A 16316-nucleotide genomic window follows, 5' to 3' on the forward strand; every position below is an offset into this window, starting at 1 on the left:
CCGACCTTTTCTTCACCTTTCCAGATCTGCTCTAGTCTTAAACGAGAAGCTGCTGCCCTAATGATGTTAACATAAAAAAAAAATAAATAAACATAAGCAAAATAGTCAACAAAATGTTATTATTCGCTCACTCATTATTTTATTACAGATACAGAAAAATCCTTGCTGATTACAATATACTTTTATGACTTAATTATGTGATTTAATTACATATGCATGAACACAATGATTGATCTCATCCTATCTTCACAATATTTAAAAAGACATTGTACTATAAAAGTTTTAAACCACTTCTGGTTAAAACCACTTTTTTACTGCACTTGGGGGAAAATATACTTTTTTTTTACAATCTTTAGTAAGTAAAAAGACATCTTGCTTAACATAATCCAAAATACAAAGAAGGAAAGTCTGGTTAGTAAGCATAACATGGATAACAGAAGGAGAACTTAAAATTTACAACAACACTCTCAACTAGATAGACTAATTATAATATAATTTTTTATTTTAAACTAAAAAGAAAATGAGTAAGATTAGTAATTTGCACAAATAGCACAGTGAAAGTTAACATTTACTTGCTGTGTTCCTTTCCATGAAAGTACATAGCAGTTAATGAAACAGCTCAAATTAAAGGCACTAAATTCAACAATGATCTTCATTATTAAACTGCGTAACAATCTGCTAAAACAATGGAGATTTCCAATCAGAACTACTTCATTTTCAAGTGCAGCTACTGCCTATTCTGGAAAGCTCTGGTGTTTTTGTGAAAGCACTGTTTCTGTTTACCAAGATCCACATTAGCTTCAGCAGGACTGCAGCTAATCTTGCTGAGTCCAACAGAATCGTAAGTGCAATCAATCAAAGCATAGCCATTTCCTTTAAAATGCAGATTGTTATGCTCCCGTTTTAAGTAATGCGAGACTTGCAATAGATTTTACACAGTCTATTGCAATTTTTTCTTTCTGCACTCTATAGCAACTTGCATATCCTCTGTCTTACTCTCCCACACATACATGTACGTACACTTGACGCAGGAAATGTGACATTGTTAGCCTATGTCTAGCATTCAGCTGTGTTTGGTGGCTGTTCTGGCCGTCGTTGTTGCACCATTTCCAACCACATCACATTCATTTTCTGTTAATAAGGTTGAAAACCACACAATCAATTTCTTCAGCAATTATTTTTACGGCTTAATCTTGCTGTGAAGGGAGTCGATGACTGTCTTTTGATCATCTGCCGAGACGGCAATCTTGTAACAATATTCAAATCTTTTGAGATGTACAAATAATTTCATGTCATAAGCAGTACAGTTTATTGTACACAGAAAAAAAAAACCTGAGAGAGGATTTGTAATGAAATGTTTGGTAAATTCTGCTTTGAATGAACACTAAAGTAGGTTCACGTTCAAAGAAGTCGTGTCCTTTACATACTAGCACTAAAAACATCCACTTAAGTTTTCAAGGCATTACGGCTTCTCATAGGATTATATGATGTCATGATTATAAAATATATTCAAAGACCCATACATTGCAATAAGCAACATGTTTTAACCACAAATAAGCAAGACGAAAACAAAAGTTGTCAAAGAGGAAAGTAATGAGGAAACCATGTTGTGAGTGTACTTCCAGGCTGCTGCACTGAACATGAGTTTTGCTTCCCAGTTTCCAGAATGAATGCGGGGAAGGTTTGGCTAAGATAAATGTCCTAAAGATGAAGGATAGCTGCAGATTCACTGTTTCTAGTCGACTTCCCACCTGAGATGTTGAGAAAGGGAAATGTGCTCGAGTCTTGTCTGTCAGCTTTAAAAGAAAAATAAAAGAAATATTACATTGAAAAGAGTGACAACGGTAGCTTTCTGTTCAACAAAGATTCTCGGACAATCTAACTTAAAATAACAATAAAAATAAAAATAAATAAAACATGAGGTCTAACAGCTTAATGTAATGTAAAATCTGCCCTGCTGTGTTCTTCATTGCTGTTTCATAGTATCACTTGTGATAGCCACAATGGTTGTGTTCTGAATGGTGAACTCGCACTGAGTTTTTTTTTGTTTTTTTTTAAATCAGAATAACTGAAACCAATTTTTGAAGACATTTGAGCTGTGATTTAAATCAAATTTATTTACGAATCCCTAGCTGCGAAAGTAACCAAGCACAGGAAGAACAACTTAGGTATTTTGAATTTAGCCTGTCGTAAAGGGCCTCACATCTTGGCCTTCAGCGGGACGATGAGGAGCGAGTGTAGGAATGTGTTTAAAGTGCTCAGATATGCCTGCGGATGTCGGCGTAGATGACCAGCGTGTGTTGAAACTTCCCACTTCTTGGCCGTTACGTCCATCCCACGATTCTGCCAGTATTCCACCAATTTCTCCACACTCGGTGCGTCGCTCAGCAGGTCGTTTTCACAGAAGAAGATCAGCGCAGGGGCTTTGACTGGAGTGTTATAAAACACATCGATGCTTGCGTTGAAGTAGTCCACTGTCTGGTGTTTAAAAATGCGGAAGTACAGCATGCTGGATTGCACTATTAGACTCTCCCAACGAGGATACAGAGTTTTGCCAAGACCTAGACATAGAGAACAGCACATTTCATTCAGCTGGAACAGAGACGGAAGATTTAAAATGGAATGTGCCGTATTAGTGTGTTAAGTCAATTGGATACCGACTAACCTGTGGCCATGTGCTCCAGTGAGCCCACCACCAAGCTGTCATAGACTTGGCCTTTGATCCTGTTTGTCACTGCTTGGTATAGCTGTTTGTCCTGGGAGATATGGACCAGCAGCTGAGCGAACGTGTAGCCGCCAATGGAGAAGGCATGAATGAGGAGGGGGCGGGTCACCAAGGGTTCACTCTGAAGCAACTCCAGCAATGTTTTGCCACGCTCCAGTCCCCAGCGAGGCCACAGGAAGTCTTTCACCTTGTTTCAAGAAAATAAAAAAAAATAAAAAAAGAGTTTATAATGGAAATACCAGTTTATATACACACTGAATGTTTTCAGGTTGAGAAAATTGTAAAGCTACATCTCGAAACTATACCTCCAAATGTTAGAAAAAGTAAATAAGTAACGGTGTACATTATTATTTATGGTTTAGTACCACCAATGCAAATTCCTAAGTTTTCTCACAATATACAGTGCCTTGCAAAAATATGAATACCACCTTGAACTCTTTCACATTGCAACCAAAAATTTTGATACTTTTTAAAAATGTGATTTGCTCATTTTTGCATATACTATCACATATTTAAACCATTTTACCATATATTTAGTTGTATGTTGAGGGCTGTCCCTAAACCTCTTTCTTTTAGGAATTTTGCAGCCTGAATCTGGTTTTGCTCTAGGATTCCCTTGTAAGATCCTTTATTTTTTTTTCTCCAAATTAACCCTGACCAGCTTGCCTGTCCAGTTGAAGACATGCATCCTCACAGCATGCTTTATGGTGAGAATGGTGTCTTCAGGTGTCTTCAGCTTTTTCTTGGTCTTGTCTAACCATACCACCATCTTCTACATATTTGCTGTGTCCTTTACATTTCCTTGTGACATACAGCAGAGCAGACATGTTGTGATTATCTTTCAGTAATTCATCAACTTTGCTATTCTTTCATTGAGACCTTGTCTGCTTAGTTTATGACTAATAGTTTTCCAGTCAACAAATTCTCCCATCTGAGCTGTGGATCTCTGCAGAATCTCCAGAGTTACCATTGACTACTTAGCTGCTTCTCAGATTAGCGCTCCCTTTGCCTGTCCAGTTAGCTTACGTGAACGGCCATATCGTAGTACATCTGCAATTCTGCCATATTCTCTAGCTAAGATGCATACTGATCAGAGTTGCAGTCGACACAGTACCAATGTTTGCCATATTGCAATCGAAAAAGGAGAGCTAGAGAGAGATATTTGGTTACATATCATATTTCAAATGCCACACATTCCCACAATGCATGCCAATACTATATCTGGAAAGTTTCCAACTGCCCATGATGCCATCCACATGTATATTTGGTGGCTGATATGCAATGGCTCAATGGTGGAGATGATATAACAACAGAAAAATAATTATTACTCACTCTGTTTTAAATATGACTACAATTAATGCATAACAGGTGCTGGATGTGAAATATTCTATTCACTGACCCATTTACATACAATATAAAATAATGAAAATAATGCCTTACACAAGCACAATCTTCTCCACCATTGAAAGGTTTCAGCCTATTCACCACAGACACAGCTCAAAACAAAGACTACTCGGAATTCTCCACCTAACCAGTCCTGCAGGATTTTCTTTACAAGGACTGGTGCTTCAGAAGAACAGTGTACAATGTTAACTGTAAAATTATGACACATCTACATACAAAAAGACTAAATAAACAGCAGCCTTTAACCACAAATTACTTCGAAGTGCCTTTAAAAGCTACTCTAAGCCCTGATTCACCCTCAGGTGTGTGTTAAACTTCTATAAACAATCACTTCCACAAAATAACCTTTGATCACCCGTGTCCTTTTTTTTTCCCTATGTTGAAGGTTTGCACAAAAGGACATGTTGTCCTTATGGAGTGTAGGTGATAAAAACAAGAGACTCTATGTTATGGTGTTGCTCAACTCAAACAACTAACAGCCAATTCTTTACCTTGTTTCTACAAAGATGGGCCTTTCTGAATGAAGCGGTGTGTCCGATGCTATTATCTTTGAGTCATTTTGGCAGGAAAACAGAGTTTGCTTTACCAACACAGAAGCTGCACCTTATTTGTAACTTTTACAAATATTTTACAAATAGCACTCACTCGAAGGCCAGCCCTAAGCCTAAATACGTCTATTCACCTTAAACTATGCTCGATTCAGATAAGGAGCAGTTAACCATGTTAGGTAAAGCTTATCATTGTTTTTTATCATTTTATTTGACTGTTTTATCTAAATGTGTTCAGTTACCTAACTGGCTCTGACCAGTTATTCTTTAAGGTTCTTTCTTTATTTTCCTACTCAAGGGGTCCATCTGTTTTGTTATCTCAGCACTGTTCTACTGAAGAAGGTCATCAGAATAAAAGCCAATTTCCAAGCAAAGTTGAGCAGAGCTCACCAATCTTTGATCCCGAGCGGGTTAGAGGTTGTGGATCTCTCCCTTTGCAAAGGAAGGCATAAAAACCTAATTGGTCTAGTGTCTGGTTCTTTACAGGTCTTGAGCTAATTTTAAAACCCCTGACAAACCAGTTTACAGTCATGATAAAAACAAAGTACAACGTCTTTTACTTCTAGGGCTTTGTGTATCACGCAATGACTAAATTACTTGAGGTTTACCAGTTTTCAACATTATTTAAATTTAACTTCAAATGTGCAGCAGCATAAAACAGACCACACTGTCATTACTTCACCAATATTAATTCATGAACCACACTGTAGTAGTTATTTTCTCAGTCTTTGGCTTCTTTGAGGAGGAACCCTGACCCACTTTTCTTCTCTCTAATGAGGTCAAACTGCATCATTTCAGTATAGGCTCATGGTCTGGACTTTGAGCCTTTGCAGCAGCTTCATTCTCTTTATTATTCTGCCATTGTTTTTGTAGCTTTTCTGCTCTGTTTGGGTACATTGTCCTGCCCAATTTGGACCAAGCTTTAATTTTTTTTGACTAATTGCTTCACAACAGTATGATACACAGGTGCTGAGACATATATTTGTGATAAGATATAAAACTCTTCTCAATCTCACTTTCTGTAGAATGACAGACTTCAAAATGATCCATCAAATGTATATATTGACTTATAAACACTTCCAAACTGACAGACATCGACATTACTTATCCAAGATTAATGCCTTTTTTTATTGGCATTACGTCAAGACCAGAAAACTAAACTCCTGATTTTGCAGCAAAGATAAAATGCACTACAGATCAAAGAAACAGATCCAATCAGTGTTTCTTGATCTAAACAAGTAACCCCAGATTTGTATTGTTATACCTCGATATGCATAATTCCATAATGAAAAGAATGCACTCCCTTTGTACCAATGTCATAACTGGCCTTAGTTTTGTGAACATAGTCCGTTCTTATTTTGTCTTACCTCACTCTCCACCACAAGCACATCAAAACCTGTCCGAAAATAGATTTCACAGTATTTGGTCACAGCTTGGGGTCGTGATCCGAGCCACGGCAGCATCAGCATGAGGGGTTTGGGGTACTGAGGGGTCTGACTCTGGACCGTTGCGTCTGGAGAGGTTAATTCGTTCAGGTACAAGGTGACGTTCTTACAGAGGCGATGGGCAGTGATGCCTCCGCTCAGACTTGTCCTGGCTATCATAATCCTAGCTCCAGCTCGACCGCGTCGGCGTCGACAGAAACGACAGCAAATCCCCCTGCAGGGAAAACCGGAAAAAGAAAAGAAATGTACTGTACATGTTCCGTGAAAATGGAATATAACATGCACGCTAAAGTTCTCGTGCAATTAACTATTTGATTTAAACATTTAGTAAACAACCAAACAATCCACAAACTTAGAAGAATAATTACATGTTTGGTCTCCTGCTCGAAACTCGTATGAAAACCCTTCCCTGTTTTTTTTTTTTGTTTTTTTTTTTTGTTGTTGTTGTTGCCTGGGTAACTAACCTGTTCAATTTGGTCCAAAAGATGCTTTAATTGTGGAGGAGCTATTTTCCGCTACTAGCGGTGCAAAACTAATTGAAACAGTCTAACATTTGGTTTAAATTGTCAGACTTCTGCTGTTAACTCCCCCTCTCTCTGCCACTGGGTGGCTTCTTATTCTGCTGCTGGTAACCAGCTCATGGGTGCATTTAGCGCCACCTATAACTTCCAGGGAAAGACAACGAAATCTGTGTGGGTTATGGATGTCATCAAATGAGTTGTTTGTCTGAAGCAGAGGTCTGCAACCCTTACAATATACAAAAGAGGCATTTTTCTCACAGTCCAACTATAGAATATTTGATTAGAACCGCAAATGCTGCATGTTCTTAAATAAAAAGAGAGATAATTTAGATGAATATTGCTATACTAATTGCTGTCATTTTTAAAGAACCGCCTTATTAAAATGAAGAACATCAACTTTTTGCAAAAAGAGGAAGGACACATTTTCTTCTATCAGATGTTTATATTTGCGGGGCATTAAAAACAATTTCCGACGTAATGACAGAAACAAAAATATTTAAAATAACATTAATGTTGCAGAGGTTTTTGTAATCTTTCCATAAAAAAAATACAAAAACCTCCATTTTGTATTATATCCAGGTCTAAATATATTAGTTGGTACTTTATAGTTTTAGGCTAAAGTTATTATGAGCCATTTTGGAAGGTCCAAAGAGCCACTTAGGGACTCCAGAGTCACAGGTTGCATACATCTGGTCCGAAGGCTAGAAAAAGGTTGTGGTTCTTAAAGCAATGTGATCATAAAGTGTCAAAAGAAAAAGTGGAAAGTTTCTGTTATTCAGTGCATTCATGCACCTTTCATTTTCTTGTCCAGCTTTATCTGTGTGGCTTGTCGTGTTCCTATACGGGACCCAATTCCTGTTGACATTATTCTGTTCAGGAGGATTTGTCTAAACAGATCCAAGTTACTCTACATATCCACATAGTAAGTGTGAAGCGGCAATAATGTGCCCATGTCCCTTACTGAGCTCATATGTTTGGGCTGTCATTGTTCCTCCCCAGCCTTTTAGTTACGGCTGACTAGATGCTTTCCTGTGTCCTCATCAGACATGGAGTTAATCTCACCCTGGGCTGGGGTGGAAGTTCCTCTCTGACTCAGTGTTTCATCTGATTTAGCTTCACTCCCAAGTGTTACCTATATGTGAATGTAAATCACATTTTCATGGGCAAAAGTTATGAGCAAACAGGGTATCTGTAAGAGTTCATGCTTCCAAAGCCTGGATAACTTTTGGGATACTGAACAGAAACATACGTGTGTGTTAAATAATTTCCTATTTGTTTTGGAATGCTATTTTTGATTTCTTTTTGGACATTTTTTTTTTCTTTAGACAATAAGAGTTTGTGCGTATTTGGCAGTGCAGGATGAGACGTGATTGCCCGTGTAGAGTATATGAAGAGACATTTTTGAAATTCTTTATTCAGTCAGACAGATAAAAACAGATGTAATAATTGTCTGGACTTCATAGTCACTGTTTCCAGATGCTTCCTAAGGTATGTGGATCATAGTCTATTTTAGAAGTATCCCTGGGATTAAATTAGGTCACGAGGTTTCTGGATTCTCCCCACTGAGAAAAAAAAACAGCTCACATGGACAAACCGGATGGCATTACGCATACTAGGACAGTACAATCAAAACTAAAACAGACGTTTTCCTCATTTTCACTGGTTAATTTGTTTAAGCATAAAGAAAACATTATTAGATCTGTATTTAACACAACAATTGACTGCATTATAGCTTTAATATATTTGGGTAAGAGCTCCCTTCTTCCCAAATAGTATTTAATTGTAAAATGTCCAAGTACTTTACGTCTATTTTTTACCAGAATGGAAATCAACTGGTGGTTGACATGATTCTTTTACACACAAACATGTAAAAAGAAAAAAGAAAAAAAAGAAGTGGGATGTTGAGTTGATGTATTTCAGAGACCATAAGAACACTTAGTTGAAAAGTGAAATCTAAAAATATTTTTTAATACAGGTGTTCATATCTAAAAATGACCAAGTTTGATCCAAAGAGCTAACCGAGGTTGACTGTCAAACATTTTTTGTTTAGGTTTAATTTGTACAGGATTTATAGTCTAAAAAGTCACATTTCTGATATATTTGCCAGGGCTGACTAAAACGAAGGAATGGCTTACCTGAAATAGCCATAGAAAATTCTGTGTAATGAAGCACAAAGCAGAGATGCAACAGTGTGATAAATAAAAATACAAATGAATGTTTTTTAAACTTAATTTAATGATCAGTAAAATATGGATGCATTCTTTCTTCATGTGAAAGCTCAAACACAATCCCAAATGAAATGACATTAAATTCATTCAGCATTAATTAAGCAAACTAATTTAACTAGAAGCTAAAATCTGTTGTGAACAAAAATGCTCAATGATAAGATATATTTCATTAAATAATAAATTCCACGAATAGATGTTTTCGGCACATGCGCACAACTGCAGCTTCATGAATTATGAATGCTTGCTTCTGAATCAGATGTATGGATGAATAAATAATTCACATATGTTTAAAAGCTCCTGTAAGTTATGCTCAACATGTTTTGAATAAGCATATCTCTTAAATAGAGAATACCCCAGGGTTGGCTAAAGAGCATGTTAAGGATCTTATCTCATGCTTGTGGCGTTCCTTTTACACCGACACTCTTTTCTCAGCAGGATTTCAGTGCATGAATCCAAAAAAGGAGACAATGCTCTTCTAGATGTTGCTGCAAACGGTCTCGCTGTCAGATCTGTCCAGCGGCAGCATGTGGGAGGGCTGGGGCTGACCGGAGGAGGTGGGGTCTGTCCCATGAGTCGATTGGCTGATGAAGAGAAGAGAGGCACAGAATAGTGAGTATGAAAAGAGACAGAGTGCAGTGCAGACCGAGACTGCAGACATGAAGCAGCACAGAGCGATGTACATGCTTGAAAAGGCTGCAGCAGAACGGATCACTTATGAGGTAAGAAAGCTAAAATCTGAATGATTTTAAGAAAATAGCACTGCTACATACCAATGTTTAAAGATTTTTTTTTACTTTGTAATCTTGCAGTGTTCACAGCCCACATGATGCAGTTTAATCTATCTTATTGCAAATACCTTAGTGACATACAGTATGTGAAGAGGCGTCATTTGTCTTTCAATTCTATTCCAGGTTTGTCACAAATTGAATCACTGACATCCTGATGTTTACGGTCCAAACATGTGAACAGACAACAATCAGTGAAGCTTGCAGACACTCAGCATGGGATCACTGTGGAATATTTATTTTCTTTTCCTTCTTTCATTCTCTCTCTTACTTCACACCGCTGCTTTCACTGAAGAAAATACCAAAGAAACACGAGAGACTGACTACGACCAAGCGACACGGTTTCTTACACAGCCCACAGAAAAACCTCGCCAGTCAAGTTTGGCACAAGACAGTTTTATGTTTGGACCTGAAAATGTTGACTTCCTGAATCGCCCTTTGAATTGGCCCTTCTCGTCATCTGAGGACTTAGACAGACAAGGTGTAATTGGCGAATACAGTGACATTCAGGAAGGTACTGAGACATCTCCTTTTTTTCCTAATGATGAAAGACTCACATCAAAGCCTTCAGACATTCTGAAAAAGGACACCACTCTAGTGGAGGGTGTACAAACATCTGGATCTTTGTTAGGAAAGGCTCTACAAAACCCAACAAAGGAAACATTAAATTTCCTGTCAACTGAGAGAAGCCGAGTGTCCGCAGAGCATCCTCCGCCAATCAGAGAGAACGAGCAAACATTGACACCACTGCAAAATGAAATTTCTGACATTCATTTTCCTTTACCTTTTTCTGACTCTCTTCCATCACCCACACCTGATTGGAACTCAACTTCATCACCTTTTATTGGATCGGACAATAACCCAGACTACCAAACTCCATCACCAGCAGCAAACAATGAGGGATGGACTGACGGCATTCCAATGTCCATACAGAACAATCAAAATGGGACAAATTCTACTGCAGATACTATTTCAACCAGAGAAACAATAAGCACAGAGGGAGCCAGAGGTAAGAATCAAGTCTTCAGTTCACAGGAAAGCGGTTTATGAGCTCACTCAGGACTCATACTTGACTAGTACAGCTGTAAATTTAACCACATAGCATCTCACAACAGAATCTGTGTCACTGCAGCATTTTTGGTGCAGATGTTTTGCATTCATCAGATGTTTAACATCTTTTGTAACCACTGGGATTTTACTCTCACTACATCTCTAATTTGTTGCTTCTGGTTACCTTCCTTCCTTATTCCTTTCATTGCATTTGAATTCCCTAATGTTTAACTCTTTGAAAACACAGTGATTGCATTCACAAAGTGTGCCATGTTGATCACTCGCAGTTAAAGCTTACCAGATAATATGGTGAACAGATGCCTCATACCAGTATTTACAGTATGCACTCACAGTCACTTGTCAGGGGAGTTTGTGTTTACATGATTGGGGGAAGTGCACTTTGACAAAACTGGAATAGATGGCTCTTCCGCCATCTGCATGTTTTACTCCACTAATGTTTACCAAATTTCAGATCAGCTAAACCAAATGCAGCTTAGTTATTATTAGTTGGACCATAAGATAAACTATCCTTGCAATATTGATATTTGATGAGATTAACACCCACTGTTTGCATTAGTGATTGCTAACTCTGTACTAACACAATAACTTTGTCTTTAATGAAGTTCTCTAAATAGGACACATTTAATTTTCTAACCAGCTTCACATTCTAGCCTTTTATTTCATGAGATCCATATAGAGATTCATATCTCTAATCAATCATTTATAGTTGATTGAGAATACAACCAGGTTCTCATACCAGAGCACATCTTGACCTTGCTTAATAATAACTAGATCCCAAAAACTAAAACAGTAATCAGGTCAATACTGGCTAATAAACAAATCACTGTCAGTTATGTTCACATGAACACCAACGCACACAACTTGTTCTTGCTCCCATTTCTGTCTGTGTGACCCACTTAGAGCTTCACAGTTGCAAGCCTGCTCTGTTTTATTATGGATTAACTTCACACATACACTCACTGCTCACTCCTGGTCTCATTTTAAAAGCCAAAGCCTTCGGAATTAAGGGATGATTGCCTGAGTTGCCTGTTTTATAATTTGTATTGACATTATCATTTTGCTGTTATTCAAATAGGTAATCAAAAATAATTTAAAATAGTAGAACATGGTTAAACAGATAGGCAATAAAATGAGGATGTTGTAGGCACAAGCAATGTGTCAGCATCCTAACCTGCTCATAACAGCAATGTTCTTCAAATAATATTCCTGTATTTTAGGTTTTCATGCTCCAACCTGTTAGGTCATAACTTTGTTTTCATTTCTTACTTCTTATTCTTTGCCCAGGAAATAAAACAACTAGCTAAAACAAGTCATTGTGGTTGAATCAAATCAGTTTTCCAACATTCCTTCACAGCCACGTAAAAGTCTCATTCCAGTCATTAGATTTTGGGACTTGTTACTTTTTTATACAGCGTCAGGTTTGTTTTTATCCTTTAGCAAATGTAATTATTATTGAGAAACAGCTTTACTCATGTCAACTTTCCCTGATATTAAAATTGGATTGATGATCTGAAACATTTAAATGTGACAAAAATTCAGAACCGAAGAAATCTATATGAAGAGGGCAAGTACTTTTTAGCAACACAACTACTGATATGAGTCCTATATATGAAAATGGACAACCTGCTCTAAGTATGTTGGCAATTCTTAATTTTAAGTAAAAAAGCGCTTTTTGGGGGTGTTACTGCATTTCATTAACTCTAAGTGAAAATTCATTAATTAAAATGTGAAACACTTGGACTGATCGTACGTGATCTGGAAAATTCTACACCGGACAGGGATTAATTTATTATTATTATTATTATTATTATTATTATTATTATTATTATTATTATTATTATTATTATTATTATTGTTATTATAAAAAAACGTTTTTATACACAAAAACAGTTAACATTTATATTGTTTTTTGGCATTTACCTCACTTAAATAATTTAAAGAATTTCTTTGAAACAACCAAACAAATTTCAGAAATATTGCTAAAATTGCATTCTGTACTCCTGACTCGAATGTAATTTATTGTCTAATCTCATGAGCTGCTCTAAAAATGTAGTAAGTGCACAATATTTTCCTGTGTCACAATGTCTTCTCTTTACAGATGATCCCAGGAAAGACAGCCTGAATGTCCCAAAGGCCACTGGCACACTGTTGGGTGACGTGGATATACCCACCACGCCCTGTAAAACATCAGATCAGTCCTGGACTCCCACCTATCCAGAGGATTTTACACCAAGTGAGCCATTGCTCCCCTCTCTGGTTCTCAGTCCTGCCCTTCTGGTCCCTCTGTATTCAGACTGGAACTCTGCCTTTGCAACATGGGGCTTTGCATGGGAAGCACATATCTACGGTCTGGGATCTGTCTTTGCTTTAATTTGCCTAATCTCTGTGGTTTGCCTGTTAGGCTTGCCTCTACGGTGCCCCCCTGGAATTGGATTTTTTCTAATGCTACACTTCTTCATTCTGGCATTTGCAGGCATCCAAGGCTTCAGTTTGCTGTATGACGCTTATAATTCTCAAGACCGTCTTCCTCCTCTGGTCACTCAATTGCTCTCAGTATTACCAATTCCCTGTTTGATATCAGCCTTCTCCTTGGCCTTCTTCATCCTGTCCTTGCACTCACGCAGCTATCTTTCACTACCAATTGCCATTTCTACCTCATTTTCAGCCTTGCCGAAGCCTTGTCTTTTACTATGTATGTGCCTGTTGCAGTTTATGATCTCTCTTGGATGTGTTGGACTCCTCCAATTATTTCACAGTCTCCCCACTGTGGTCATTTTATTCCCTCAGGGTTTGTTTGTCTTAATAGCCATCTTTCTTTCATTCTCCTACCTCATCTTTTACCTCTTGAAACAACTAAACACAAAACACATTTACAGACTGAGTGAAAATGGAGAGACTGGCGGATCACCAGAAATGGTACGCCCTGTAATTTGCCCTTTTTCCAAGGTAGAAGACTGGGACAGAGCAGCAGGAGCTGGAATAGGAAGTTCATTATGCTTGTTAGGATGTGGTGGTTTTCAGCTCTATGGGATCTTGCATGCTCTTGGTTTGGGTGGAATTGATGGCTTTGGGTTCCAGCCGTGGCCTTGGTGGGGCTACCAGATTGGCCACAGGTTCTGTGAGATTGGAGTGTGTCTGGGATTGTGCATTATTGGCACACATCCTCTGTTCTGCAACAACAACCCCTCTTTGAAAACCATAAGTAGCAGCAGACCAGGTTCCTGGTCCCGTCTATCCTGCAACTCCCCTTTGCGAGGACACAGTAGGCCCTCACAGGAAGAAGTGAGTTCTCCAGCTCTCTCCACTCATGAGTCCTGGTCCCAGGTTAAGCAGGAAAGGCTGATGGTCTGCAATGTTGATGCCAAGAAGCAGTCAGAAGCTCTTCCTCTTTGCTCAATGGTTGACAATCCTGAAAATGAAGTAGACTGTGCAAACAAGCACAGCCCAAGCAAGAGTTCTCTGCCTTTACACACACCTCAAAAACCACCCAGCAAACCTAAGAATGCAGACGAGCTCCAGCTATCATCACTTGATAGCGTAGGTACAGATAGTGACTCCACTGGGGATCTCCGGCCCCCATCTCCCATAGACTTGTCCCGCAGCATCGACCAGGCTCTCTTTAGCGAGTCCTTATTTTCTCACAGCATTTTTAGTCCACAAAGACTATTCCATACTTCCTCAAGTTTTTCATTGAGCTCTCCTGCACAAGAATCGTTAAACCAAGGGCCCAAAAGTGTTGTTGATACTCTATACCGGGCCTCATCTTGTGGAGACGTGGATCAAGAGAATGCCATATCCAGTTCCAGAGCTTCTCAACCACATGGGAGTTTGATGTCTCACAGGAAAGCACATGTGCCAACGGGTCAGATAGACTGGAAAGGGAGCATTACCGGCTCAACCCAAGGTTTGTGCAACTATCCAAAACAAACTGGAAAGTTGCGTTCAAATTCCTGGACAAACAGGGGGCAAAATATTGCCCAAAGCAACTTTCCAAGGGCAATACCTTCTCTGTCCTATCACAGGAAATACAGAACCCTGAGCTTGGCGTCCCAGGACAGTCAAGGGTCCGGCCGGTTACCAGTGACTAAGCATCTAAGTGAAAGCAAACAGCTTGAATGGGATATGGCCGTACAAGCAGAGTTTGTTAATGTGTGCAAACAAATTGACGCCCTGAGTATGTGCAGTGACACTATTGAATTGTAAATACAGTTCAGGCAAGTTAAGAATTCAGACTGAGAGTCTAAATAATAAATAGACTATAATCTATAATGTAGGTAGAATTTATGTTATTAATTTAACACTGCCTAATAATTATCTGTAAATATTGTGTACCTTTCAAAAATGTTTTTTTTTTTACACTCTTATTCTTATGCAGTTTAGAGATGAGACGACTGCATCAAATGTTTGCAAGCAGAATATCTACTCTATGTTTTTTTTCAGAACATTAGTTTGGAATAAACTGACAAAGGTTTGTTACAATAAAGACTTCAAGCTCAAGTTTATGTTTATCATGTGAACTTCCTGTTAAATGGACGAAAACGGTGTTCTATCTGCAGTACAGATCAGCTAAGCTTTTTGTAGTTTGGGTAGGGTATTCTTATAACAACTTGGATGAATTTGTGCAAATACTTAATTACATTTGTTGTCTAACCCTGATCAAAGAGACTATGAAAGATAAAAATGTATTCAGTGACCATAGTCCAGCAAATGGTGTGAAGTTAAAGATCCTTGTTCCACATCTCCATTTGCCATTTTTTACAGTTTAATTTAAACTTCAAGTAAAGAAAAAGATACAACGATTACCCAGTAACTTCAAAAAGCTTCCACTGAGGGAATTTCAGGAACTTTAGTATGTTCATTATGTTCTGCCCTTTAATAAGTTAATTTAAAAAATATTAATAGCAAAAATAAACACTGATTTTTTTTAATATAAAGTGTGAAACTACAAATTTTAAACAGTGCAAGTCCTGTAGATCTTACTTTACTACAAGAAATATTAATGTTTTCACTATTAACTCACCAAACCATAGCTGGGAAAATAAGACAAATTATTTATAGTTAGCAAATGAAATGTATATATATTTTATTTCAGCAAGAGAAACATTTGCATAGCAAGAATAAGTTGTTTAAATGTCAACCCTGAAACAACAATGGGAAATGAAATAAAGGCTGGAAAAATGATCTTCTTTGGAATCTCTGACTCTCTTCACCAAATGGAGTTAAAATAAGCTTTAGCAACAACGACTGTTATAGCCATTCAGTAGAATTGGATTTTTTTCTTTCTCTTCCACAACACAAAATCAAGCTAAATATAACATTTGTCTCTCTTCAAAGTTTAGTGTTGTGTGGAAAATGAAGAAGAACCAGAAACTTGATGAAACATCTTAAAGACTGATACTTGTATGTTTATGAGATTAAAACATGCTAAATGTTCTACACATTTCAATGTCAACAATTTTTCAATGGAAAAAAAAATCTGACTTCTGTGTCTTCAGACTATTTCGTGTGAAAGACCCAGTGACCACATTGGTAATCAATTGATAACCATTAGCAAATAGGATGCAAAAACCTCCATAAACAGAAATTATA

General features: G+C 37.8%; 2 protein-coding genes across 4 annotated transcripts; one reads left to right on the top strand and one right to left on the bottom strand.

The window, feature by feature from the left end:
* Nucleotides 1-116: 116 nt before the first annotated feature.
* Nucleotides 117-6877, bottom strand: LOC106906369 (transmembrane protein 53). 2 transcript variants are annotated; one of them, XM_088006299.1, is made up of 4 exons: nucleotides 6491-6877; nucleotides 6045-6336; nucleotides 2666-2912; nucleotides 117-2561 (listed from the first exon to the last, which is right to left on the bottom strand). In XM_088006299.1, coding segments are annotated over exons 1-4 (903 nt in total). In that variant the 5' UTR covers nucleotides 6493-6877; the 3' UTR covers nucleotides 117-2199. The 2 variants fall into 2 exon arrangements, with proteins under 2 accessions (XP_087862425.1, XP_014827119.2); XM_014971633.2 differs by having other exon boundaries at nucleotides 6587-6876.
* A 2572-nt stretch (nucleotides 6878-9449) lies between these two features.
* On the top strand, nucleotides 9450-16167 carry prrt4a (proline rich transmembrane protein 4a). Of its 2 annotated transcripts, none has more exons than XM_014971587.2 (3): nucleotides 9450-9590; nucleotides 9783-10665; nucleotides 12826-16167. In XM_014971587.2, exons 2-3 carry the CDS (start codon nucleotides 9873-9875, stop codon nucleotides 14928-14930), a joined length of 2898 nt encoding a protein of 965 aa, XP_014827073.2. In that variant the 5' UTR covers nucleotides 9450-9590; nucleotides 9783-9872; the 3' UTR covers nucleotides 14931-16167. The 2 variants fall into 2 exon arrangements, with proteins under 2 accessions (XP_014827073.2, XP_014827080.2); XM_014971594.2 differs by having other exon boundaries at nucleotides 9451-9590; nucleotides 9952-10665.
* Nucleotides 16168-16316: the final 149 nt, after the last annotated feature.

This window comes from Poecilia mexicana, unplaced genomic scaffold (genome assembly GCF_051168715.1).
Source record: "Poecilia mexicana isolate PSO_F unplaced genomic scaffold, ASM5116871v1 scaffold_6, whole genome shotgun sequence".
NCBI lineage: Eukaryota > Metazoa > Chordata > Actinopteri > Cyprinodontiformes > Poeciliidae > Poecilia > Poecilia mexicana.

Excerpts from the sequence above, each read along its gene's own strand:
- LOC106906369 (XM_088006299.1), bottom strand. Across the intron at positions 2,913-6,044 it reads TGCTTGTGGTGGAGAGTGAG|GTGAAAGACTTCCTGTGGCC; the intron begins GTAAGACAAAAT and ends TCTTGAAACAAG. Across the intron at positions 2,562-2,665 it reads ACTGGAGCACATGGCCACAG|GTCTTGGCAAAACTCTGTAT; the intron begins GTTAGTCGGTAT and ends CTCTATGTCTAG.
- prrt4a (XM_014971587.2), top strand. The coding sequence starts at position 9,873 with ATGGGATCACTGTGGAATATTTATTTTCTTTTCCTTCTTTCATTCTCT. Across the intron at positions 10,666-12,825 it reads AAGCACAGAGGGAGCCAGAG|ATGATCCCAGGAAAGACAGC; the intron begins GTAAGAATCAAG and ends TTCTCTTTACAG.